The sequence below is a fragment of the Podarcis pityusensis genome (assembly GCF_964106645.2).
Source record: "Podarcis pityusensis genome assembly, chromosome: 13".
In the NCBI taxonomy this organism is placed as follows: domain Eukaryota; kingdom Metazoa; phylum Chordata; class Lepidosauria; order Squamata; family Lacertidae; genus Podarcis; species Podarcis pityusensis.
This window is the reverse complement of record NC_138038.1, coordinates 20,841,872-20,867,277: the sequence shown is the minus strand read 5'-3', so window position 1 is coordinate 20,867,277 and position 25,406 is coordinate 20,841,872. Positions and strand designations below refer to the sequence as shown.

Sequence of the window (25,406 nt, the reverse complement as noted above, 5' to 3'; positions counted from 1 at the left end):
TGAGCAGATGCAGGGCATTTTGGGGGAAGGAGTGGCAGTGAGGTGTTAAGAGGACAGAGCTGTGCTTGGAGGGGCACTGGGAGATGTTGCCTCATTTGTACTATTTAAATAAGATTGAAGAGCCAGAGTGGTCATGGGCATACCTGTATATAGGACTGGTGGGAGGGAAGCGGGGCACCTTCTTGTCCTTCTCCACAGGCAGCAAAACATCTTGGGACAGCTTCTTGCAGAACAGATTGTACCTAAATCACACCCTGGTATGAGTCTGAATACCAATTACCGGGAATCAATGGGGGTGGGAGAGGAAGAGTGTTGTTGCGCTCAGGTTGTTGTTGTTCTTTAAATTTGTACACCGCCCTATACCCGCAAGTCTCAGGGTAGTTCACAGATTTTGTTTGTGGTCATCACAGAATGTGGGACTAGATGGGCCTTTGGTCTGATCCCATAGAGCTCTTCTTGTGATTGTTTGTGTTTTCTGTCTGTCTGTCTGTCTCTCTCTCTCCCCCCCGCCCGCCCCATTACATGTTCTAATCACTGGAATCAAAGGGAAAGAGCACAGAATGAAGTTCCCAGTTGGCTGCTTTGAAATATAAGATGAGACAAACTGAAGTCCACTTATTTAATATTACACTGCAGGAGGCCAACCAATACAACTTTACATTTTCAGCATTGGAAGAGGTGTTAACATACCATGCTTTTAAAAAGAAATCATCAAAAGTAGTTGAAAGCAGAATGCTATTAAAACACAAAATGGATTTCCCCCAACAACATTAGAGGTCTATCAGTAATCAATACATAGTAGGCAATTAACCATGTTACAGCTTTTGGTCTTGCATAGGAGAACACATCAACATCAAAATTAAAAAGATTCTTTTGAACAAGTATTCTACATATGTGTTCAGCAGGAATATAAATTGAAGGTGGCTTGTTTAAAAAAATCAGAGAATCCAAGTTAGCATCGAGCCTTGCAAATTCCCAAACAGCAATGAAATCGTGAAGATTCTCTTCTATTAAAAGGTGGGTTTTTGTTTTGTTTTTAACGCTGTCACTTTGATTCCTGAGTTACCATTTAGAGGTGGTAGATAAATAAGAGGATTAAAAAAGAAATTCTTAGAACAGAACCGTTTCAAGGCCCCGAGCCTTACATTCCATGGGCTAAAGAGACAGGAGGCTTTCAAAGCAGCCTGGAAAGTAGCCATTGCCTCACAGTCTGGCAAAACAACCCAAAGACAAGTGAATGTGGAAGAGACAAAGTAGCCTACATATCACATATTCTGAATTAGGAGAGTTTCATCTCCTAATGTTTACCTGATGGCTGTTCTGGTGCCCACGGGTTCTTTATACCCGCTATAAGGACATGCACAGACTCCAGTCAGATTTGTTGGACGGGCTCAGAGGCAGGTGTGGCACCAGAGTTTTTGAGACTGCCCTCCTATTTACTTGGAAGTAAGGCTCACTGAAATCAGTGGGGCTCATTTCTGAATAAATGTGTTTTTGACAGCAGTCTTGCCGCAAAATGTGAATGATTTAGGATAAGTCCTAAACATAAAACATATCACACAGAGCTTGCCTGCACAGAATTCACTATGCCTCTTCGGCCTACTTCTATCCCAGTATTTTTTCCCCTCATGCCACCACTGTTTTGAACAGAGTTTACCTCAGATGACCTGTGTAAGATGCGCTGTTCTTAAACTGCTCCCATTCATTTCAGTGGGGCTGCACAGAAAACAGCTTTCTGGCGAGTTCTGCCCATAGCATAATGGTCACCAACGGGAGAACACCCCCTCCTCCATCCAGCATAGTGAGTCTGATTCCGTTCAGGGATGCCAAGCTACCACTTTTTCCCCAGCTGCCTGCCTGGAGGCGAAAGATGCCTGGAGAAAGTAATCCTGTGGCTACTAAACTTGCTGGCACGGTCACTTTGGGGAATGGCGTGGGGAGTTATGAAATTATGGCCCACCAGCCAACCCTCTTTCACTTCTCAAAATGCTTCCACTCCTTGGAAAGCTAGCTGTTGACCAGAGCAACAGTATCTGTAAAGTAGCTTTTTGATGGCGCAAGACATTTTGACTTAATTTTCACTCGTGCATCATGCTCCTGTTCAATCACAAAGGCATTCAGGACACTAGTATTTTAGTTGAAACCAAGTTTGAGCTCTCTGATTTCCCCCCCTAAACACCACCATTCAGAAGCACTTTACCCGAGCACATAAACTTTCTTCTCTTCTTATCTTTGTCCAAAACAGCTTGAAGGCAGATAAGGATGCTACTACACTTCTGGGGTGTTTCACAATTATCTATTTCCTTTACCGAGAACACGACACAAAGCAAGCGAAGGTGGATTTTCTATAGTTTAGACAGCTAGACAAACTATTGTTAACAAAACAAATCTCTTCTGCTGTAGGGGTTTCTGTCAGTTGCAAACGTATAGGAAGAAAATCACCATTCATTTTAATAAAATGCTCATCCCTTTGAAATAACTTGTAATGAGCTTTAATCTGTTGAAAGATGTACTTAGTCAAGAAATATGTGTCCTTTTCCATAGCGGAAGCATAGTGCATTTAGCATTTAACAGGTGTGGATAACAGACGGAAGGAAATGAACAATGCTGCAGTCCCAGCAAAAGGTTTTCCCCTGACATGGTGAGTCTAACAGCAGCACAGAAATCCTTCCATGCCAGTCTCTGTCATAACATTAAAAGGGGGGGGGGAGTGGGGTAAGATAAAGAGGCACTATCCCTTTGTAGCTTATGCAAGTAGACCGAAATTTAGTCTAAGCCGTGGCAGTAGACATGGTCATCATACACTTGCTTATTGGAGTTGTCAAAGCTCTCGTCGCAGTACGGACACTCCAGAAGGTGGCTCCGCACATGATCTGAATACTGCTGCTCCCCAATGTCATTAGGGAAGACTTCGTCGCACATGGGACATTTTCTCACGGAGACCTAAATGGAGGCGAGAATGAGAACGTGGAAGCATAATAATAATAATAATAATTTTTAATTCTACCCTGCCCTCCCCAGCCAAGGCTGGGCTCAGGGCGGCTAACAAGCAATAATAAAAACAAGTTGAATGACTACAACTTAAAAACCAGATTAAAATACAACATTAAAATACTGAAATATTAAAACATTAAAATGCAGCCTCATCACAGGAGGAGAAAGGAAAAAGAAAGAGGGGGAGGGAATCAAATTGGCTCCAAGCCAAAGGCCAGGCGGAACAACTCTGTCTTACAGGCCCTGCGGAAAGAAATCAGATCCTGCAGGGCCCTGGTCTCATGAGGCAGAGCGTTCCACCAGGCCGGAGCCAGTGTTGAAAAGGCCCTGGCTCTGGTTGAAGCTAATCTAACTTCCTTAGGGCCCGGGACCTCTAGGGTGTTGCTATTTATGGACCTTGATGCTCTCTGTGGGGCATACCGGGAGAGGCGGATTATCTGCTGCAAAAATGCAACTGAGCACGGGTACCTGAGGCTGGCTAGGGCAGGGCAACGAGGGCAAGGGCGACAGAACTTAAGGGCCTGGAAGCACCACCTCATTTGCTGCCCCTCCTTCTTATGGGTATTTCCTGCCAAAGCAGCTTAACAGTGGACAGATATATATATATATATATATATATTTAACCTGGTAGGGTAGGGTGTGGGGGAAGTGAAAAAGTGTTAAGATTGAGCACCCATCTGCAATTGCTCTATTAGGGTTGTAAAGTCTCGGGCTCTTACTGAAGTTTCAGAGGTTTAGCCTCCCTCCTTAGGATCACTTAAAAAGGGAGTTAAAAGTGTGAGGAAGAGAAGCCAGTCCATTTCCCTGCAGATGACCCATCCCCAGCTTTCTCTGCCCTTCTCAAGCTTTCCAACACTTTCTTCCAGGCGGTACATCTCTATTATTCTAAAGACAGGGCAACACAGAGGTGGACGGGTGTTGGATATAATTTTGAAAATGGACAGGAGGGAAAAGTTATAGCTCTAAACTGTAGATCAAACAGAACTAGCAGCCTAAGAGCTTTTAAAGCAACCCTATGTCTGATTTCATGCTGTATGGCTTCCTCACTAAATTCTGAACCTTGGCTTAAGGCACCCTAAATACCATGCTAAAGGGCATTAATGTGGTGTTTACTGTGTTATGTATGCATAACAGCAATCATCACATGTTCTTCCCCTTGTTTAATCCCTGCCTCCAATTCCTTCCCCTTCCTCTGTTGTCTCCCATTGTGTAATTTATAGACTTTAAGCTCTTTGGGGCAGGGACTTGTCCTCTTAAGATTCCTTGAACGAACGTCATGTATATGGATGGTGACACAGTAAGCAAAAATACTGGGGAACAAATGAAACAGAACAGAAAAAAACCCCAGAATCTCATGAAACACACACACAAACTTACCAGCTCTGTCTCAGGAATTGCTGGGTTTACTGCAAAACAAATGACACATCTTAGCCATAACAAGAAAATGCAATGCTCTTATATAAACTGATCTATCTAAAAGTTTGGCACTTTTATTTTGCTATTTATTTTATGTTTTTGAGGCTTTTTTGATTAATTTGTTTTTGTGACTGTGTGGAACCCAGTTCAGCTACTGATTGATTGACTGCAGAAATGGATAAAAAAACCCCATCCAAACAATGACTATCATCAGTGCAGGTAAGAAATTTTTTTTTATTATTATTTTTATCATCTACAACACTGTCTTATTTATTTTATAGTACAGTACATTGATTTTGCTTTCATTTTATGGATCAGTGGTCTCGTTAGATAGTAAAATTGATGTTAAATTGCTGTTTTAGGGGTTGTTTTTAAAAGTGTGGAACAGATTAATCCGTTTTGCATTACTTTCTATGGGTAAGCACGCCTTGGTTTTGGAACGCTTTGGTTTTGAAACTGACTTCCGGAACAGATTAAGTTTGGGAACCAAGGTACCACTGTATAGGGAAGGGTTCTGCTCGATCACGGAGGTTCATACTTTGCAAACAGAAGGTTCCATGCTCAATCCCCAGTTGACTCTGGGAAAAGGCTCCTGTCTGAGACCCTGGAGAGCTGTTGCCAGTCAGTGAAGGCAGTACTGGACCAATGGTGTGACTCTGTATAAGGCAGCTTCCTATAAAGCTATTACAATCTGCTGCACAAAGTATCCAGGACTGCAATACATGACCTCATGTGTAGTCGAGTAACAAATGCACAGAAGATGGCAGTGTATATCTCCTTGCAAATTTCATTTGGATGACAAATCTGTTGCACACAAGACCATCTGATGGAACAGAGGGCATTTCAGGCAAAGGGACTGTGCAGGACTCTGTGCCCATTCCCATTTCAACATATTCCAACTGCCGTTCCAGTATACTACTATTTTCCTGCACCAAAGTTCACTGTGTGCTGTCCACATTGTTCCTTCCTACGCAGGCAAAAAAGCAATATGGCAGTCTGATAAATATTAAACATGGTTATTAAGTGTCTAGAACAGACCCTAATCACTGTGTAAAGAACAAGCAGGCACAGTCCCTGCCCTCAGGAAAATAAGGGAAAGAAAAGGGTATTTGCAACAGGGGACAAGGTGCCAAGCCCAGGGGAGGTCAAAATCAAAATGCATTCAATAGAAAGGTATTGTCAGGGAACTGCCATCGGAAGGAAGGGAGGTGGAAGGGCTCACACAGGTTGGGAGAGACTCAGCAGCTGAAGAGGGAACCAGTAGGGGGAGAAGAGCTGAGCTGAGGGAAAGTGAGCAGGAGGGATGGCTCCGAGACACTTCCAGCGAAAACAGTGGGGAGGTTTCAGGACCTCCTGTAGGGACACCCACTCCTCGCCGGAAACTGTCACGCAGAGAGTCCAGAAGACGTGTTTCCGTTAAGGAGCTTTTATGTTGGAAGCGATTCCGAAAGCAACCACTGTCGGAATCTGCAAGCGACTGACAGAGCCATGTTTAAAGGGCTCCGTTACAGACAGAGGTTTGCAAACTTGACCAAACTCTGAGGGACTCGGATTTTACGCACAAGCAGCTCATCGTCCCATCACAGGTATGTTTGTAGTAAACCAAAAACTTCTAACCCATGAAACAAGAGAGTTAGAAGTGCCTTATGTTTCACATTTAAAGAAGCACATTGGGAGATCAGTTAGGGATTTCCCACATAATAACATGCAGTTTTGCCCAGAGAGATGTTTGGAACAAGTACAGTGACAGATGGAAAAAGCCATATTTTAGAGGAAAACTACACAGAAGTGAAAACTGTGGAGTTGAGGGAAGAGTTGCCTCTGAGGAGCAAAAGTTAAAAAGCAAAGAAAGAAAGAAAGAAAGAAAGAAAGAAAGAAAGAAAGAGAAATGCATTGGCCTTGGCTGAAGGACAGACTAATAGGTTGAATTCAGAGAGATGGGTGGAGACAGAGAAATGTGTGCATGTATATCAAGCTTTCCCAAACTTGGGTCTTCTGCTGTTTTTGGACTACAACTCCCATTATCCCTAGCTAGCAGGACCAGTGGTCAGGGATGATGGGAATTGTAGTCCAAAAAAACAGCTGGAGGCCCGAGTTCGGGAAACCCTATTGCAGATCATAACAGCACTAGAAGAGCCCAGCTGGATCAGACCAATGGCCCTTTTGGTCCAGCACCCTGTGTTCAAAGAGCCAACAAGATGCCTGTGGGAAACTCTCAAGTGGAGGAGGGCTCTCTCCTCCTGTTGTTCCCAGCTAGTGGTATTCAGAAGTATACTGACGGTGGAGGCAGAGCAGTTTGATCATATTTGAGATCAAGGAGAAAACAGCAGAAAGGCAGTCAGCAAACACAGTAAGAACTGATGGGGGGGGGGGATGATTGGAAGCATCAGCAGGGGGCAATGATAAAACTAGAGGGCAAGAAGACCAAAACAGATTAAACATACGCATCTGAATGCAATGAAAAGGAGCAGCTGCTTTGTACCAAGTCAGATCATGGGTCCATTGAGATTAGTATTGTTTATACCGACCTCCAGAGTTTTCAGACTGGAGCCTCTCCCTGACCTACCGGAGATAGGTAAAGGTAAAGGGACTCCGACCGTTAGGTCCAGTCGTGACCGACTCTGGGGTTACGGCGCTCATCTCGCTTTATTGGCCAAGGAAGCCGGCGTACAGCTTCCGGGTCATGTGGCCAGCATGACTAAGCCGCTTCTGGCGAACCAGAGCAGCTCACAGAAACGCCGTTTACCTTCCCGCTGGAGCAGTACCTATTTATCTACTTGCACTTTTGAACTGCTAGGTGGGCAGGAGCAGGGACTGAGCAACGGGAGCTCACCCCGTCGTGGGGATTCGAACCGCCAACCTTCTGATCGGCAAATCCTAGCCTCTGTGGTTTAACCCACAGCTCCACCCACGTCCCCAGGGATTAAATCTGGGGCTTTCTGCATGCTAACATCAAGACGTAAATGCATGCTCCTTTGCCTCCAGTTGGACTCCTCTAAGTGGATTCTCTAATGCACTCACCAGTATAGGGATTGCCATACACCAGGACTGAGTTTTCTGGTGACTGGGTTAGGACCCCAGGTGGATGATCCAGAATTTCAGGAAGGTGCACCATCAGTTCCTCATTCTCCCGCCTTAATCTCTGCAAAGAAACAAATGGTAGAATGAGAAGCCAGGATACCTGGAGTTACAGTTTGCAAGCAGCTTGAAGCAGTTCCTCAAGTCTGAAATACAGAAAGCCATGGCTAACAGTCAGATCCAGATGTTTCTGAGCTACAACTCCCATCAGTCCCAGCCTGCACGGCCAATATCAGGACTGATAGGATTTGCAGTCCATCAGCATCTGAACATCCACAGGTTTTCTTCACGCTCGCACTAAAGGAAACCTGTTTCTTTCCTATTCCCCCTGTTTTTGCGTTATAATGCCAGACAATTCGTACCAATTCAGGGGAAGGGGATTGGCAAGAATACTTTTGACTGGACAATGCCATTTTTGTTGTTTCAGAAGAAGTGGGAGGCAGGGTGAGAGGCAGGAACCAGCCATTAATCCAGTGGTAGGGGTTCAGGGAGAAAGGAATACTCTTGGGCAAGGTGCAACAGCTTTGCTGTATTATTATCCTCACTAATTTACTGATGGCTTCTCTTGTCATTCAGGGTCCTTCAAAGCAGCTTCACAAATAAGGCCCCGTAAAGTTACAAGCCCATATACTCTCTTTATTGCCCCACTTGCTCAGCCATACTTATATTTGTCCTTTGGAACACACAGACAGTTTCAAAGAACCAAGAGCATTCCAGTTTATGAAAGCTTCCTTGTTTTGGTTTGGCTGCCTGGAAGCACTGCTTGCTTTACATTTCCAGAGGGGTAAACCTGCTAGTCTCTTATAGCAAACACAGCAAAAAGACATAACGTTGCCTGGACTACAGCATACTACTTGTGATGGAGTGGACTGTAGCCCATGGAGGCTTATGCTATAATAAAATGGTTAAGTCTTTAAGACGCTGCACACTTTGTTGTTGTTTTGATTTGCCAAAGGAAACCAGGTGAGCAGTTTCTTACAAGCTTGTCTTCCTAAATCATTACAGTCATACCTCGGGTTGAATTAGCTTCAGGTTGAGCGTTTTCGGGTTGCGCTCTGCGGCGACCCGGAAGTAACGGAGCGCTTTACTTCTGGGTTTCACCGCTCGCGCATGCACAGACGCTCAAAATGATGTCATGCGCATGCGCGGAAGCAGCGAATCACGACCCGCACATGCGTAGACGCGGGCTGCATTCGCTCCAGGATACGAATGGGGCTCCGGAACAGATCCCGTTCGCATCCAGAGGTACCACTGTATTTATTATTACTAATGTTATTTATTCAGTTTTTATACTACCCTTTATCAAAAGATTCCAGGGCAGTGTGAAACATTAAGAACATACTTTACGGAGCATAATAATAAAAACATAATACAGAAAATAATAATAAAATAATCATAATAACAGTCTGTCTGTCCCCCACATTGAACAGACCATAGATTATTAATGGCCAAAGGCCTGGGTAAAGAGGAATGTTTTGCATGGCACCCGAAGACATATAAGGATGGTGCCAAGTGAGCCTTTCTGGGGAGAGCATTCCACAGACAGGGAGCCACCACGGAAAAGGACTGTTCTTGTGTTGCTACCCTCCAAACCTCTTGGGGAGAGGGGACATAGAGAAGGGCCTCAGACGACAAGTGTGGGGTTTGGGTCCGTTTGTATGAAGAGAGGCAGCCCTTAAGGTAGTGAGGTCCCGAGCTGTGCAAAGCTTTACAGGTCAATACTAGCACTTTGAACTGGGTGCGGACACTAATTGGCAGCCAGTGCAGTTAAGGTATTTGCTTTCCCAGTGGCATAGTACAAGGATTGCCAATTCTAGATAAGAACCACCTTGCTGGTTCAGACTTGAAGGTTCATCTATTCCAGGAGCCTGTTTCAGACAGCAACCAACCAGATGCATCTGGGGTGCACATAAGCAGGGCATGAAGGCAACAGCCCTCCCTGGCTGTTAACCCGACGCTGTGGGACTACAGCTCCTTCCCATTGGCCATCGTGGCTGGGGCTGATGAGAGTCCAGCAACAGCTGGCTATCCCTGACTTAAAAGAAAGCACATTTCTTTTCAGAGCGCTGGAGCATTTATGCATTCCTTCTCCAACCCCCATTTAACTAAACTTGCACCTTGTTTTCCTTTTCCAGTTCATTCATTTCCTTCTGCAGGGTCTGATGTGAAAGAACTTCCTCTTCCAGTTTCTTCTCCAAATTTTGCTGGGGGGGCAGGTAAAAAAAAAGCGATTTGTATTTGGACAATGTCGCCTATCATTGTCACGCCACACCTCCCTGGAGGAGCTCAGGTTTCCCCACCCACCCCTCAACTACCCCCACTTTTATTGTTAAAACCACTCTATGAACTAGGTTAGGCTGAGAGATGGTGACTAGCCCAAGCTCACCCATCAGTTTCATAGCTGATGGGAAATTTAAACCTGGTTCTAATCAGTCTAAGTCCAAAACTCTAACCACTATAAAGGTAAAGGGACCCCTGACCATTAGGTCCAGTCATGACCGACTCTGGGGTTGCGGCACTCATTTCGCTTTATTGGCCGAGGGAGCCGGCGTACAGCTTCCGGGTCATGTGGCCAGCATGATTAAACCGCTTCTGGCGAAGCAGAGCAGCGCACGGAAACGCCGTTTACCTTCCCGCCGGAGCGGTACCTATTTATCTACTTGCACTTTGCCGTGCTTTCGAACCGCTAGGTTGGCAGGAGCAGGGACTGAGCAACGGGAGCTCACCCTGTCGCGGGGATTCGAACTGCCAACCTTCTGATCGGCAAGTCCTAGGCTCTGTGGTTTAACCTACAGCGCCACGTGTGTCCCACTATACCAAGGTTGGAAACCCTTTTTCATAGCTCAAGGGCCACATCCCCTTCTGGGGAACCTTCCAAGGGCCACATGCCAGGGGTAGGCACAGCCAGAGGCAAAAGTTGCCAGACTGACACATACAATGTACAGTAGACTAATTTGCGTACACAGTCACAACCGGCCCTCACTCCATCCTCCATCCAGGCAATCCAAAGGCATCTTCAACAGTTCAAGGACACATTTCAGTCATGCAAAAACACTAAAGGAGGGATGGTGGGGTGTGTGTGTCTTGGGAAGGGGATGTGACCTGGAAAAAAGTGTCTCCGAGGGCCTGATAAAGGCCTGGAAAGCTGTATTTGTCCCCCAGATCTCAGGTTCTGCACCTCTGGAATACACTGAAAAATAAGCCTCACGAAAGAGTAGCAGCCTGCATGAAGAATGTCCAGATTAATATTGCAATCCTCTACTCATTTTCCACACTGAATTCAACAAGACTTGCTTTGGGGTAGACCTGCACAGCATTGTGCTGTATGCTATCTCTGTTTAAGTCTAAATCCATTGGCAGGAGGCCCGGCAGCACAGAAGCTACCTGCTGGTTTTAAAGTCTGAACTTCAGAGAGCAAACCACTTCCTGCATGCTCTAAATAGTCCGCCTCAAAGTGAGCTGCTTCCTGCTCAAGAAGTCTGAAACTCTCTCAAGACCTTTAAACATTTGCTTTGGCGGATAAAACTGCGCCGATCCCCTACGTCTGTGTTCTTTCTTTTACCGTCTCCTAAACCACTGCACCAATGAAGAGGGGGGAGGGAAGCTTACCTGTCTAAGCAAGGTGGCATTTAATTGATAATTCTCCTCCTTCAGCTGCTCCAGGTGCCTTGCTTTGTCTTGAACTGCCCCTTGCAGGTCTTCCACTTTGTTCTGTTGACTCTGCACTTGGGACTGAGATGAAAGTAAAGGGACACATGATTCCCCAAACGCAGATGATGACAGGAATGCTGGACTATCAGGCTTAAACTTAGCCCCATCAAGTTTTGTTAAGATTTCTAGCTTTATATTGTAGGTGAGTTAGGTCTGCTTGTGGCTGTCAACATCTCCAGCAGTCATCCATCATGTGCGTGTGTGTGTTTTGCCCCTGGGCTAAAGGCATATTGCTGTCCAGTAGCTCATGAGGAGTATTTTCTGTTGAATTAACCTCAGTCTAATGTCGTGGGGGGACGTGGGTGGTGCTGTGGGTTAAACCACAGAGCCTAGGACTTGCTGATCAGAAGGTCGGCGGTTCGAATCCCTGTGACAGGGTGAGGTCCCGTTGCTCGGTCCCTGCTCCTGCCCACCTAGCAGTTCGAAAGCACGTCAAAGTGCAAGTAGATAAATAGGTACCGCTCCGGCGGGAAGGTAAACGGCTTTTCCGTGCACTGCTCTGGTTCGCCAGAAGCAGCTTAGTCATGCTGGCCACATGACCCGGAAGCTGTACGCCGGCTCCCTCGGCCAATAAAGCGAGATGAGCGCCGCAACCCCAGAGTTCGTCACGACTGGACCTAATGGTCAGGAGTCCCTTTACCTTTACCTAATTTCGTGGGAGGCAGGTGTAATATTATGTACAGCTCTTCCCCATTGTGTAGATGTTAGGTGTGCTTCTAATTCTTTGCCCCACTTATATCTTATTGGGTTCTAGATCTAACTGCTTAGCATACGACATTCTAATGTTCACAGGCACTCCTTGCATTTTCCTGAGAATAAGGAACTTGCCATTTGAAAGTTTGTCTGCTGTGCTCAGGGCCAATTCCCATCAACCCAAGCCAGCATGGCCAATGGTTAGGGATGATGCAAGCTGTAGCCCAACAACATCTGGAGCGCCAGAGGTAACCCCACCCTCAAATCCAGGCTTCCTCAACTTCAGCCCTCCAGATGTTTTTGGCCTACAACTCCCATGATCCCTAGCTAGCAGGACCAGTGGTCAGGGATGATGGAAATTGTAGTCTCAAGACATCTTGGAGGACCAAGGTTGAGGAAGCCTGCTCTAATCTGAACAAAAATATGGCCTCCATGTACGAATGAGATCAATTATAAATACTTGAGTGTATCTGGCCATCTGCTTTTAAAGAACCATTTCATTTCCTGTTTTCCAAAGGACAACTGGGTTTTTAAGAAACCTTTTCAACCACCTATGTTCCCTTCCTGCACTCTCCAGCAGCTCATAAATGCCAAGGAAAACATGCAGGAGTTTCCCACCTGAAGTTGATCCACACAATTCAGGGTGTTTCTTAGCTTCTTTTCCAGCTGCTCCTTTTCAGCCAACACCTTTTTGTTCTCTTCTTTGGTTCTGTTTGGGGACAGATGTTGTGGATGAATTCTTGCAGTCGCATGCCCAGGCCTCTAGCTTCCCTGCCACAGGATACATCACCTTGGTGCCTGCTATATGCCAACCCACACCTGCGCTCTCAGAATCACCAAAAGGCTCAGTTTGTCCCCTGCAGGTTCAAAGCTTTCAAGACCCTGCAGAGGAGTCAGTGTCCCTGCTTTGTGACTCAAACTTGGCGTTACAAGAGAGGTTGCACAGTCTGAATTTTGGCTACCCTCCTGCTACTCTCCTTACACGGAAACATGAGATTCTGTGGAGCCTGAATGGCTTCCAGTTGCTCGTTTTGCTATGTCAACCAAAGGAACATCAAGCACAGAGATGATTATTCTAATTCTAAATCATTCCCTCTATATCCAGCATTCAGGCCTTGGGTGCCATTGCTTCCCTAGCCAAAACAGCCTCTGCAAGAGAGAGGTATCAGCAGTTTGGGGAGAATCTCAAGCTCTGCAGAAGTACTAAAATATATACTGGGGAGGGAGAATAAAAACCTGAGGGAGGAGTAAACTACACAGTCCAATGAGGTCTGAGCATGCTCAGCAGACACAGTATGTGAACTGTTGGGAAGGGTGGGTGGGGAAAAGGTATGTCTGCTATCCTGAACATCAGCATTCCACAATGAAATATTGTTACAGGTCCCACTTGTTAAGAGCTCTAGACTCTCCTCTAACCCCATTCTCTTCCCCTCATTCACCATCTGGCTTAAACTCTTAGTCCCCATACATTGTTGTAACTAAGCCTAAGTATGCATCTTACTATATAATAAAATGTTAAGACTGTTGACCACCAATAGGCAGCTATGGCAACTCCAGCACAACAAGATGATGATGATATGCTACTCATCTGGCTGGGCTGCCCCAGCCACTCTGGGCGGCTCCCAACGAAACGTTAAAAACTCAATAAAACATCAATTATTAAAACATCAACTGTAAAACATCAAGCCCTGCTTACTCCCAAGTCCATACCTCCACTCTGTCACACTGAACTTAGGGCTCTCCATAAAGGCAGGGACTCCATAAAGTGCAATGAATCTTGATGGTGTTATGCAGACAAACAAATCAGTAATGAAATTACTGGCAGTAGGTTTGCTAATGTTAAGGAACAACTGGGGCCAGGAAAGAAAACTGTTTTGGATTTTGGAACTGTAAGACTATTGCCATTTAAGCCAACAAACTACAGAAGAAGAAAAGGTGCACTCACTGGAACAGTTCTTCGTCGGTGGAGCTGTTCTGTGTATCCAGAGCTGCAAACTTCTGTTTGAGAATATTCACTTCTACCTCAAGATTCTCCTTGCTGCTCCTTAAAGTATCCAAGTTCCTCTGCAGATCCTGAAGAGTCAGAGACAGGAAGGTAGAACTGGAGAATCGGAATCAGCCAGTTTGCTCTCAGTGTCATAGGAAAACCAAATGTACTTCGTATTCACAAAGATGCAAATATACAATCGCCCACCATTCACCCGGCCAATTCAAAACTTAAAGCTCATCTCCTCAAGATTCAAATGCTGCCTGCCACCCCCATTGATGATTACCCTTCTACTCAACCGGCCTCTATATTTTTACCTCCTTTTCCTTTTGCAGTTTGATACTGTTTTCTGTAACTGCCGCCAACTCCGTCTGAGCAGAGGCCATCTGTAAAGCCTGGAGGTCCTGAGCTCTCTGGAGCTCCATGGTCCCAGTCTGCAACAAATGGACTTTATCTTCAAGCTCCTTTGCTTTTTCCTGGACACACAAACACAGAGTGGGGAGGTGAGAACAGTGACTGTAAAATCTAAAGCCAGAGTTTAAATATTTATATGGGTACAACTGCAGCTTGAAGGATTCCTTGAACCAAGGAATGAAGAAGGCTCCTGCTTTTTCCAAAAACACTTGGGACCAAGCTATACCTGACATTAACTTCATCTTTGCAACTAACCATGCATTATTAATATTTTTTTAAAAGGAAAATTGCATCATCTTGTGGGTGGCAGTGGTGGAAAGAAGTGATTATAAGCAGGATAAAGAGCAGGTGTGTGTGGGGGGGGGAATTTAACCGTCTCCCTTTTGCTGCTACGACAAGGAAAATCTCTCATCTGAATCTGGTATCTACATGGGGTATCTGTGTGGCAATAGAGGTTTTCCTCCAAAACATATACCTGTTACAGAGGAGAAAAAGCGTTACATTCTCCCTCCATGCCTGCTCTGATCCCACTAGTTACCACTGCACCAAGATGATGCAATTTGCAACTCTAAAAAACTTGCAGGACCAGATGCAAAGATGAAGTTAGCCTCATGTGTCGATTGCACCTTCTTCTTCCCCATCCTCATGTGCGTCAACATGAGCAAACACCTTTGTTTTCTCACCAGCTTCTTGTAAGTTCTGCATCTTTTGGGTTGTATCCTGCTAAGTCATATTCAAAGAAGACCTACTGAAATCAGTGAAATTCGATTTGAGGGGCCATAGGTCCTCCATCTTCGGTCTACACTGACCGGCCGTGGTTTTGCAGGTTTCTCAGGCAGGAATACTTCCTAGTCTACAGATTGAACCTGAGACCTTTTATGTGCAAAACATTTTTTCCTTTCCACTCAGTCCCTGCCAAAATTACTTCTGATGCACTAAGCAATCAGGATTAACCATACACATTTATCAAAATGTATTCCTACTTTGGAGTGTGGGAAGAGCTTCAACTGGAGCAGTAGCCTTACGATATACCGAAGAACCCACAAAGGGGAGAAACCATATAAATGCATGGAATGGGGAAAGAGCTTTAGCCGGAGTAGCAAACTTAGGGTTTAATCACACTTACGTTTTGCCCTGCTCTTTCCAGGCACAGGCTGGCACTTTAAAGCTCCGTGTCTGAGTGCTCTTTTTTTTTTGTACCCGTGAAAACCCACTCTTTAAAGCTGAAATGCAACCAACGGCAATTCGGGGTTTCTATGGATTGCAGTTTGCTCCAATTCTGCTTTAAAGAGCAGGTTTATGAGGGGAAAGCTCCAGGGCAAAAAGAAGAGCATGCAACACAGAGCTTTAAAATGTGCCTGGAAAGTGTGGAGGAAAGGTAAGAGTGGATAAGTCCTTACTTTACACTGCAAGAATGCACACATGGGAGAAGCCATTAAAATGCATTTGGTGTGGGAAAAGCTTTAAGGAGAAAAACAGCCTCAGCTTACATCAACAAATACACATTGCAGCACGAACCATTTAAACGCATGCTGTGTGGAAAGAACTTCAGTGTTAGCCTTACTTTGCAACTTCATACTAGACCACTGGTGGAACTTAGGTGGGCCGATGCAAATTTATTTATTTATTAAATTTATATAACTCCCTTCATCAAAAGATCTCAGGGCGGTTCACAGAATACTTAGCAATGCATCATTTAGTATTTACTTTTAACTACTGATTTTATGCATTGTGCTTTTTTAAAAAAAGTTTTTAAATCTTGCCTTTCAGAGACCATTTTAATGTATATTTTATGCTGTTTGTAAACCACTTAAGAGGTTTTAATTACCATTCAGTGGTATACAAATGTTGTTAAAATAAATCTGCAAGTCCTTTATCGCTGTGGCAGTTTCTGTGGAGACTGACTTGCACTTATAAACATAACTCTATGGGAAGGAAGTCTATATAGAGTTATTTGATCCATGCAGAGACCCCAGGTTCAGGGACTGATTGTGGCCCTCCAGAACACTCCATCTGGCCCTTGAAATTCTCCCCAGGCCACACCCCTCTCTTGCCCTGCTTCACAGCCTCCTTGCCTGGCTGGAATGTGTCCTTGAACTCTGATAATGGTGTCTTATTTACTGAATGGAAGAAAGGGAAATGAAAGCAGCCCAGGGCACAAACATAAAATTTATATTAATTGCCCCGCCCACCAATGGCACCCACACCCTAGTATTTTGTGTGTGTGTGTGTCCTACCTCTGCTGCCTTGAGTTTCTCCTGCAGGTCCTCAGTCTGGTTCTGAAGGCTTTTAAGGTTTTCCTTCAGTTTCTGGTTTTCCTGAAGCAAAGTTGTGTTTTGCTGCTCAATCTCCTCCACTTCTCCCTGGAAGAGCAAAAGGGAAGAAAGAATGCAGGGTTTTTTTAGCAAGGTGTTCTGGGAAGAAGAGGAAGAAGAAGAGGAAGAAGAAGGAAGAAGATGAATGTATTGCCTAGAATGTTGTTTTTGTTTCAGACATTACAAATTGTAGATAAGATGGACTGTTTCAAGAAGTGGCAGAGAGATATTTCTAGATTTGTCTGGCAGGGCAAGAAGCCCAGAATAAAATTCAAGATATTAACTGATGCCAAGGAAAGAGGTGGATTTGCCCTGCCAGACCTTAAACTTTATTATGAATCAGCAGCTTTTTGCTGGCTGAAAGAATGGCTACTTCTTGAAAACACAGACATTTTGGATCTAGAAGGTTTTAACAATGTATTTGGATGGCATGCATATTTATGGTATGATAAGGTCAAAGCACACAAAGCATTCAAAAACCATATTGTTAGGAAAGCATTGTTTAATGTTTGGATAAGATACAAAGACTTATTGGAAAATAAAACCCCCAGGTGGCTGTCACCAATGGAAGCAAAAGCTCTGAAAAGGCTCAATATGGAGGCCAAATGGCCGACATATTGGGAAATTTTGGAGCAAGAAGGAGATAAATTGAGATTGCAGAGTTTTGAAAAATTAAAAAATAAAGTGAGAGATTGGCTCCACTACTATCAGATAATGGAGGCATATAATTTGGATAAGAAAATAGGCTTCCAAGTGGAAAAGTCAAAATTAGAAACAGAATTGTTAGAACCCAAAACTAAAAATTTGTCAAGAATGTATAACTTGCTGTTGAAATGGAATACTCAGGATGAAACGGTGAAATCTGCTATGATTAAATGGGCACAAGATGTTGGACATAATATTATGTTCGCTGACTGGGAACAGTTATGGACCACAGGTATGAAGTTTACGGCATGTAATGCCTTAAGAGAGAATATTATGAAAATGATATACAGGTGGTACATGACCCCAGTCAAGCTTGCAAAAATTTATCATTTGCCCGATAATAAATGTTGGAAATGTAAAGAAACTGAAGGTACATTCTTTCACCTTTGGTGGACGTGCCCAAAGATTAAGGCTTTCTGGGAAATGATATATAATGAACTGAAAAAGGTATTTAAATATACCTTTCTGAAGAAACCAGAGGCCTTTCTCTTGGGCATTGTCGGCCAACTGGTGCCAAAGAAGGACAGAACCTTTTTCATGTATGCTACAACAGCAGCAAGAATACTTATCGCAAAGTATTGGAAGACACAAGATCTACCCACTTTGGAAGAATGGCAGATGAAGGTGATTGACTACATGGAATTGGCGGAAATGACTGGCAGAATCCGAGACCAGGGAGAAGAGTCGGTGAAAGAAGACTGGAAAAAATTTAAGGACTATTTACAGAAATATTGCAAAATTAAGGAACTTTAGAAGGATGTTGGATAGAAACTAAGAGGTTTTTAGCTGTAATGCTTTAAGAGACATGGGAAAAAAAAAGGTTAACAATTGGGTAAAAGATTAATGGTAAGGATTTGCTGAACCAACAAATTGAATTGGAATACAAAGAAGGGAGGTATGAGGAGGTCCGGGGAAATAAGAGTACGGAAGATAGGTTATGGAACATTATTGTGTTTTTAACTGTTTTATTTTGTATGTTTTTTCTTATTTTTTACTTTTTTGCTGTAATTTATACTTTTTTCTTTGTTTTCTGTATTTTTGTGAAACTTTAATAAATATCATTTAAAAAAAAAAAAGGAAGAAGAAGGAAGAAGAGAGACCGGAATCCATCTTGGGCAGGCTGGCTGAAGGCTGGCTGCACTGCTGTGGGAGGCAAGTCACTCTTGAAATAACCATGCTGTAAGATCTGGACTCCCTCCATGCAGACTGAAGGTGTAAATAGGCGAATAAACCATATTTCTTAAAGCTACAACAGTCTCCACCATGTCTCAATTCTCCAAAGGAACACAGACCCTGGGTGAGGGCCTGGAACCCGCTGGGCTCTTGCTATTGCTCAGCAGAGAGTGGGGGTGGCACCCAACTTTTGTAACATTGCTCATCAACAGGCAGCACTTGGGCATCCTGGTCGCAGCTTTCCTCACTATTGTGCGCAAATGTCATGCAAAAGCCGTATTTTCTTTGCCTCTTTTGTTGGTGATGCATATTTAGCCACCCATACCAAACTCTGCGACTAAAATATCAGCACTGCAAAGGCAAGTGGACCACAGCCAGGTTTAATTTCTTTCTCCCTTTTTGTTTTTTAAGGAGGTCGACAGATGAAGCAGCACATGCCTCCAGACATCAGTCTCGGGCAAGTCAGCGTGTGACATAAGGAGGACTGAAAAAGGACCCTCCTGAGATCACAGCTGCTCACGGTGTCAAATGCTTTGATTAAGTCAAGGCACTTGACACTGTGAGCAGATGTGCTCTCTGGGAGCTCCCTTCTTAAAACTTGGCCGACTTGGAAGAGGATGTGTCAGCAGAATTTGATCTTCTCCACAATCTGAAACGTTGGGAAGCTTTGTTGCTTTCGACTCTACCCCCTTCAGCCCAAAGGGCGTTTTTTGGGGGGCGGGGGCTGTGTACACACCATACATTCAAAGCTTGTAGCTTCCCCCTCAAGGATCCTGAGAACTGCAATTTGTTATGGGTGCTAGGAATTGTAGTTCTTTGGGAGGGGGAACTACAGCAACCCAGGATTCTTTGCGGGCCACTAAATGCTTTCAATGTATGATGCGTACGCTGCCTTGGCTTCTTAAATGCCTCCGTATTTCCCCATTCTGGCAGGGAAACCCCCTACCTGAGAAAGCACCTCTCTTGCAGCACCATCTCTCCCTGTTCCTCTCGATCCCTCTTCTTCCACAAAGGTAAAGATGCATGGAATGGGGAAAGAGCAGGTACCCCTGACTGTTAGGTCCAGTCATGGACCTAACAGTCCTAACATGGACCTAACAGGACCTAACATGGACCTAACGACTCTGGGGTTGTGGCATTCATCTCGTTTTACTGGCTGAGGGAGCCGGCATACAGCTTCCGGGTTATGTGGCCAGCATGACTAAGCCGCTTCTGGCGAAACCAGAGCAGCGCACGGAAACGCCGTTTACCTTCCCGCCAGAGCGGTACCTATTTATCTACTTGCACTTTGACGTGCTTTCAAACTGCTAGGTGGGCAGGAGCAGGGACCAAGCAACGGGAGCTCACACTGTCGCAGGGATTCGAACTGCCGACCTTCCGATCGGCAAGCCCTAGGCTCTGTGGTTTAGATCACAGGGCCACCCGCATCCCTTTCTTCCACAAAATGTTAACCTTAATCCAGGTGTGCCCAAACTTTTTTCTAAGAGGGCCAGATTTAATGAAGTGAACATATGCGTGAGGGCCGACCAAAGTTGTTCACTTTTTTTAGGATTGAAGTTATTGACCTTTTGGGGGGATTTTACCCAAAGGGGGGATTTTTTAAGGATTTGAATTGTTGATCTTTATTTTGGATTTTACCCCGGGAAGGAGCTGCCTGTGGGGGCCGTATTAAACCAACCAGCGCGCCGGATTAGGCCCCCAAAACAGACTTTGGACATACCTGCCTTAATACCTTTGTGCCTTATCCAAAACAAAGCCTAGGTACACAATAGCCAAACCCCCTCTCCCCATTTGTCCTCTTCAAAGACTGTAAGCTCTTTGGGGCAGGGCCCTTTTTTTGCTCATGTGTATTTTTCAAGTGCCCCCTATACTGGTGGCCTTGCATCTCAAGTACAGAGGAAAAAAGAACAATTGCAGGAGAGTACAGAGGTAGAGCAGGATTGCATTTCCATATGGCTTCTCTTCTTGGCTGCTTCGCTGCCTTTTAAAGCAGCGCTGGAGATTGACTCGTCTGCAGTAACTACTCACACATAAAACATAAAAAGCAAAAAGCCCCCAGAGAGGTTGGGGCTTCAGCCTGGGATCTTCTACATACAAAGCACTGTGCTTTTATCACATATAGGAACTCATAGAAATAGTCACTAGAGGTTACTGTAAGGGCACAGATGTCACCTTTAGGATAGCATGGCGCACTCCCTTCCCCACTCTGAAAATTAGCCTACCGCACGACGCAGTGTGAGCCACATGCAGTGTACAGTGAGGCATCCTGTTAAGACTACACATAGTGACAAAGGCAGAAGAAGGGAACAAACAAGGAGCCATAATGGATTGGCAGAGGCTTGGGAATGTCGCAAATGAGCCACTACATAGCACAGGGCACAAACAAAGGAAGCGAACCTGCGTGGTAACCACCAACATGTCATCCTCGGTCTCTGCACGGAACTGGAAGGGGACGCTGGCTCCACGGACAAGGCCATCCTGGTCCACGTAACAAAATTGGTAATATTCATCGTCCTTTGGCAGGTAGTAGGCTGAAAGAATAAAAAAAGCCACGTCATTTTTAGCTCCTTTTAGCTCCTTCAAGCATGCAAAGCTAACATAGGAAGTTGACTTCTACCTGGTCAGATTTATTGTACCGAAGTTGAGATTTATTTATTTTTTAGCATGCAAACAATGCCTGTTTCAAGAAATAACACCACCCAATTCCTTCCCTTCCTGCCACAGACCTTTAAAGAGCACCTCCTGAAGTTCGTCGTCACTGCTGTCGGGGTTCCTTGGCAAAGGTGCCCACACAAACGTGAAGTATTCGCGAGCGGTCTTCCACCCCACCTGCAAAAATCAAAATATGTGAGTGGGATCCTTCAACGAACCGAGAAACAGGCCAGGAGTAGTGACAGTTTAACAAGCTGTCCTCTTTGTGCTCTAATCCAGTGCACTAAAAGCAGCCTGTTCTAAAACAAGGGACATATTTACACAGCAGGTTTACACAATAGCGTAGCTAGGGGGCAGGGCATCCCCGGGGGCACTTACCTATGGGGACAGCCTGCTGGAGCCCAAGGTGGCGTGCAAGTCCAGGTGCCCCAGAGCCCAGCATGCCGCTCCTTAAAGTAGCATGGCCCAGGATGGTAGCCGCTGGGTTTACAGGACAAATATACAGTGGTACCTCTGGATGCGAATGGGATCTGTTCTGGAGCCCCATTCACATCCTGAAGAGAATGCAACCTGCATCTGCGAGGGTTGCGATTTGCCGCTTCTGCGCATGCACGTGAAATCATTTTGAGCGTCTGTGCGTTCCGTTACTTCCGGGTCACTGCAGAGCGCAACCCGAAAACGCTCAACCTGAAGCAACTTTAACCCGAGGTATGACTGTATCACGTGTCCACACAGAAGAAAGTCCAACTAAAAACTGTAAGGAAATCATCCTTAAACCAGTTTATTAACAACAACAACAACAATTTCTCTGTTGAGATCTCAAACAAAAGAATTCACAGCACTCCCCAGCAGATTATAATTCCCAGGATTGCTTGGGTGAAGCCGTAACAGTGAAAATGTTACAAAACTGGTATTTGTAATATACAAACACTTGCAATGTTATGCACACTTGGCTCCAACAAATGCATCATTCTGCTTCCCTCTAGGAAAGGAAAACATTCACGCACAGACACAATTTAATTTCTTAATAGCACTTAAAGGTTTTTAATGCTTTTTAAGGAAAAAAGTGCATATGCTACCAACCAAGATCTAAGTTCTCCCAGTGTAGAATACCTTCCTGATAACCTCACCCTGCCTCAGCCAAACAGCTATTATCTCACCTCCTTCCCCGCTCTGGCAAACCCCTCAGCTTTCTGGAAGAACTCCGTCCAGAGAACAGTATCTCCTCTGAAGCTTTATAACCCTGCTTTGACTGCTGTGTTACAAAGCCAGAGATTGCAATTTATCATAAGCCAGTTCCAATGTCCACGGTGCGCTGCAAATGACAGCAGACTTACCCTGAATATGCCCACCCAGTCCTTCCGGCGTGGGGTGATGTGCCGAGAAATGTTGTAATGGCAAGTTATATCTGCTCCAGGGACATAGTATTTGTCTATGTCTGTGAAGATGACCTGATTGAAGGCCCGGCAGTCTAGCAGGACGGCAGAAGTGGGAGGTTCCTCCGAATTGTTACATAATGCAGCTTCCATCCTGGATTCTGTAAAAAGGACAATGAGGGGAAAACAGAAATGGAAAAAAAGAAAACAAAAAAGAAAAGCAAGGGCAGTTAAAAACAACCACAGCTAATTTTGACCTCAGGATGTCATCTCAACTGTATCTTAACAACAAGATATTCACGGCACTGGAGGAATTTTGCCCAATAAAACATTGCTGGCATTGAACACAGGAGCAAAGGAAAGGTTACAGGGCAGGGAAAGGGAACGTTAACCCTACAGTAGGAAAAACACCATTGCCCAAACCCCATCCTTTTTCTTGTAAGGGACCAACTACACATTTGCATGTGGATCCCCAGCATTTTTGAAATAAATAAATAATATAATATAATATAATATAATATAATATAATATAGCAACAACAACAATAACAATAGTAGTAGTAGTAGTTTGGGGAGAAAGGAATTTTGTTGGAGAAGCAAAGAGGGGAGGCAGTGTGCTATCCCTTTCCCATCCACCACTCAAAATTACCTTTCCATCAGCTCTCTCTGTGGGATGTTTGTATCTCTTCCGGTGTATGTGTTTGATAAAAAGGTAAAGGACCTCTGGGCTGTTACACCTAGTCAAAGGCAACTATGGGGTTGGGGCGCTCATCTCACTTTCAGGCTGAGGGAGCTGGTGTTTGTCCACAGACAGCTTTCCTGGTCATGTGGCCAGCAAGACAAAACTGCTTCTGGTGCAATGGAAGACCACGGCGGAAACTGGAGCACACGGAAACTCCATTTACCTTCCCGTCACAGCAGTGTGTTTGGAACCTCACACGTCTGAGATGTGCATGTATGAAGCACGGTGACAAAGACTGACCTACAAATCAACGAGTGCCTTGTTTTATACCAGGCCTCTGTAATGACGTCACCAGGGCCACATTCACACCATACATTTAAAGGACTATGGTACCACTGTAAACTTCAGGGCTTCCCCCAAAGAATTCTGGGAGCTGTGGTTTGCTAAGGGTGCTGAGACCTGTGCAGAGCTTGTCTGAGGGATGGGGCGGGAGTCCCTGGTCATCTAGGAGGCACGTGGCATTCTTGGCATGACAGCCAAGTTGGGACGCGAGTGGCACTGGGGTCTAAACCACTGAGCCTCTTAAGCTTGACGATCAGAAGGTCGGCGGTTCGAATCCCTGCAACAGGGTGAGCTCCCCTTGCTCTGCCCAGCTCCTGCCAACCTAGCAGTTTGAAAGCACGCTAGTTCAAGTAGATAAATGGATACCGCTGTGGCGGGAAGGTAAATGGCGTTTCCGTGCACTTTGGTGTCCATCACAGTGTCCCGTTGCACCAGAAGTGGTTTAGTCATGCTGGCCACATGACCCAGAAAGCTGTCTGTGGACAAACGCCAGCTCCCTCGGTCTGAAAGCAAGATGAACGCCGCAACCCCATAGTTGCCTTTGACTGGATTTTATTTTTTACCCAGCTGCCCCTCGCCCTACATGGGCCTGGGAGACCCCCGTTCCCCTCACAGAGCTACAAATCCCAGAGTTCCCTGGGAAGAGGAATTGTTTGTTAATCCACTCTGGGAATTGTAGCTCTGTGAGGGGAACAGGGGGTCTCCTAAATACAGTTCCATCCTCAGCAACTCACCTGGGCTACCTGCCAACTGCCTGCCGGCTGCTTTCTGTCACCACACTGCAGTTGGCATGGCTGTCTACTGGCGGCCACGTGAACTGCAGTGTGACCACAATTTTTCTCACGGAAATAGTGCACGTGAGTGCACTTCTTTTGTTATTCTCTTCCTCCACAGATCAGACTGAAGGCTCATATTTGAGCATAGCTGTCCACATTCCCGACAAGTCTAACATGCACGCGACACATTTCTGGGGGCTGGCAGTACCAACATGGGAACTGCCCTCATGACTCACCAGACCCATGTACATTTCATTCAGATGTTACTGGACCAGGATTGGGTGTGGAGCAGGATTGGATGAAACAGCAATATAGCCACATGAATTGGCCTTAAGTTTCTTTTATAGTTAAAGATGGAAAGACGGATAGTAGTGACATGTCGGGCAATGGCAAACATGAGCATGCCAACTTGGTTATTTCATAATGTCATTTGCTGACCTGAGTAAACAGGGCAAGCCCGTGGACAACAAATAAATTAAATAAGGTTATCTATAATGGGCACCAGTGTACTCTCCAAAGTCCAACTTGTTGACTAGTGAGGTATTCTGTGGAAATGGTTATTACCACAAGACCAGGTGAAACAGTCTCCTCAGGTAGCAGAGTTTAAGCATTATTATAGCAGCGATGTGGAGACAGGTAAATTTGTCCCACAGTGCATAATCCACTGGGGATATCTTCATCTGGCCTCCCAGAGAATTGTCCTGGTGGGTTACAACCTATTCTTCCTTTACACTAATTGAAATCTTCAGTTCCCCAAACACCAGTAATTGTTTGTCTAAAATAGTATCACAGACAACAAGGAGCATATTCAAGGGAACCCCCAAAATTTGCAGAAGTACAAAAAACCCCCACACAAATCATTCTGGAGGGGGGAGCAGGGGAATCAAAAGGAGCCAAATTACCCCTGAACAGCCCAATGAGGATGGATTGAATATGCTCAAGAGGCCACCGAATGCTGAAGCCTCAGGAGTGGGGGAAATGGAAAACCCAAGAGAAATGGAACAGAGTTTCTAAGAAGAAGACACAGCTGATTGCTACTGTTAAATGCTCTATATGGCAACATTATGATGCAGGCCCTATTTCCCCCTCTATT

General features: G+C 45.1%; 1 protein-coding gene across 5 annotated transcripts in view; it reads right to left on the bottom strand.

Moving 5' to 3' along the window:
• Positions 1–605: 605 nt before the first annotated feature.
• Positions 606–25,406, bottom strand: part of CALCOCO2 (calcium binding and coiled-coil domain 2) — a gene marked incomplete at its 5' end in the record, with an annotated part of 193,952 nt that continues 169,151 nt past the window's right edge. For all 5 annotated transcript variants that reach the window (XM_080979357.1, XM_080979354.1, XM_080979356.1 and 2 more), the window contains 12 exons: positions 606–2,943; positions 4,372–4,400; positions 7,432–7,552; positions 9,606–9,692; positions 11,098–11,220; positions 12,511–12,601; positions 13,838–13,965; positions 14,197–14,355; positions 16,531–16,656; positions 20,884–21,017; positions 21,213–21,315; positions 22,476–22,675. In XM_080979357.1, the coding sequence (XP_080835483.1) occupies positions 2,767–2,943; positions 4,372–4,400; positions 7,432–7,552; positions 9,606–9,692; positions 11,098–11,220; positions 12,511–12,601; positions 13,838–13,965; positions 14,197–14,355; positions 16,531–16,656; positions 20,884–21,017; positions 21,213–21,315; positions 22,476–22,667 (1,470 nt within the window). In that variant the 3' untranslated portion in view covers positions 606–2,766. The remainder of the gene's footprint in view (positions 2,944–4,371; positions 4,401–7,431; positions 7,553–9,605; positions 9,693–11,097; positions 11,221–12,510; positions 12,602–13,837; positions 13,966–14,196; positions 14,356–16,530; positions 16,657–20,883; positions 21,018–21,212; positions 21,316–22,475; positions 22,676–25,406) is intronic.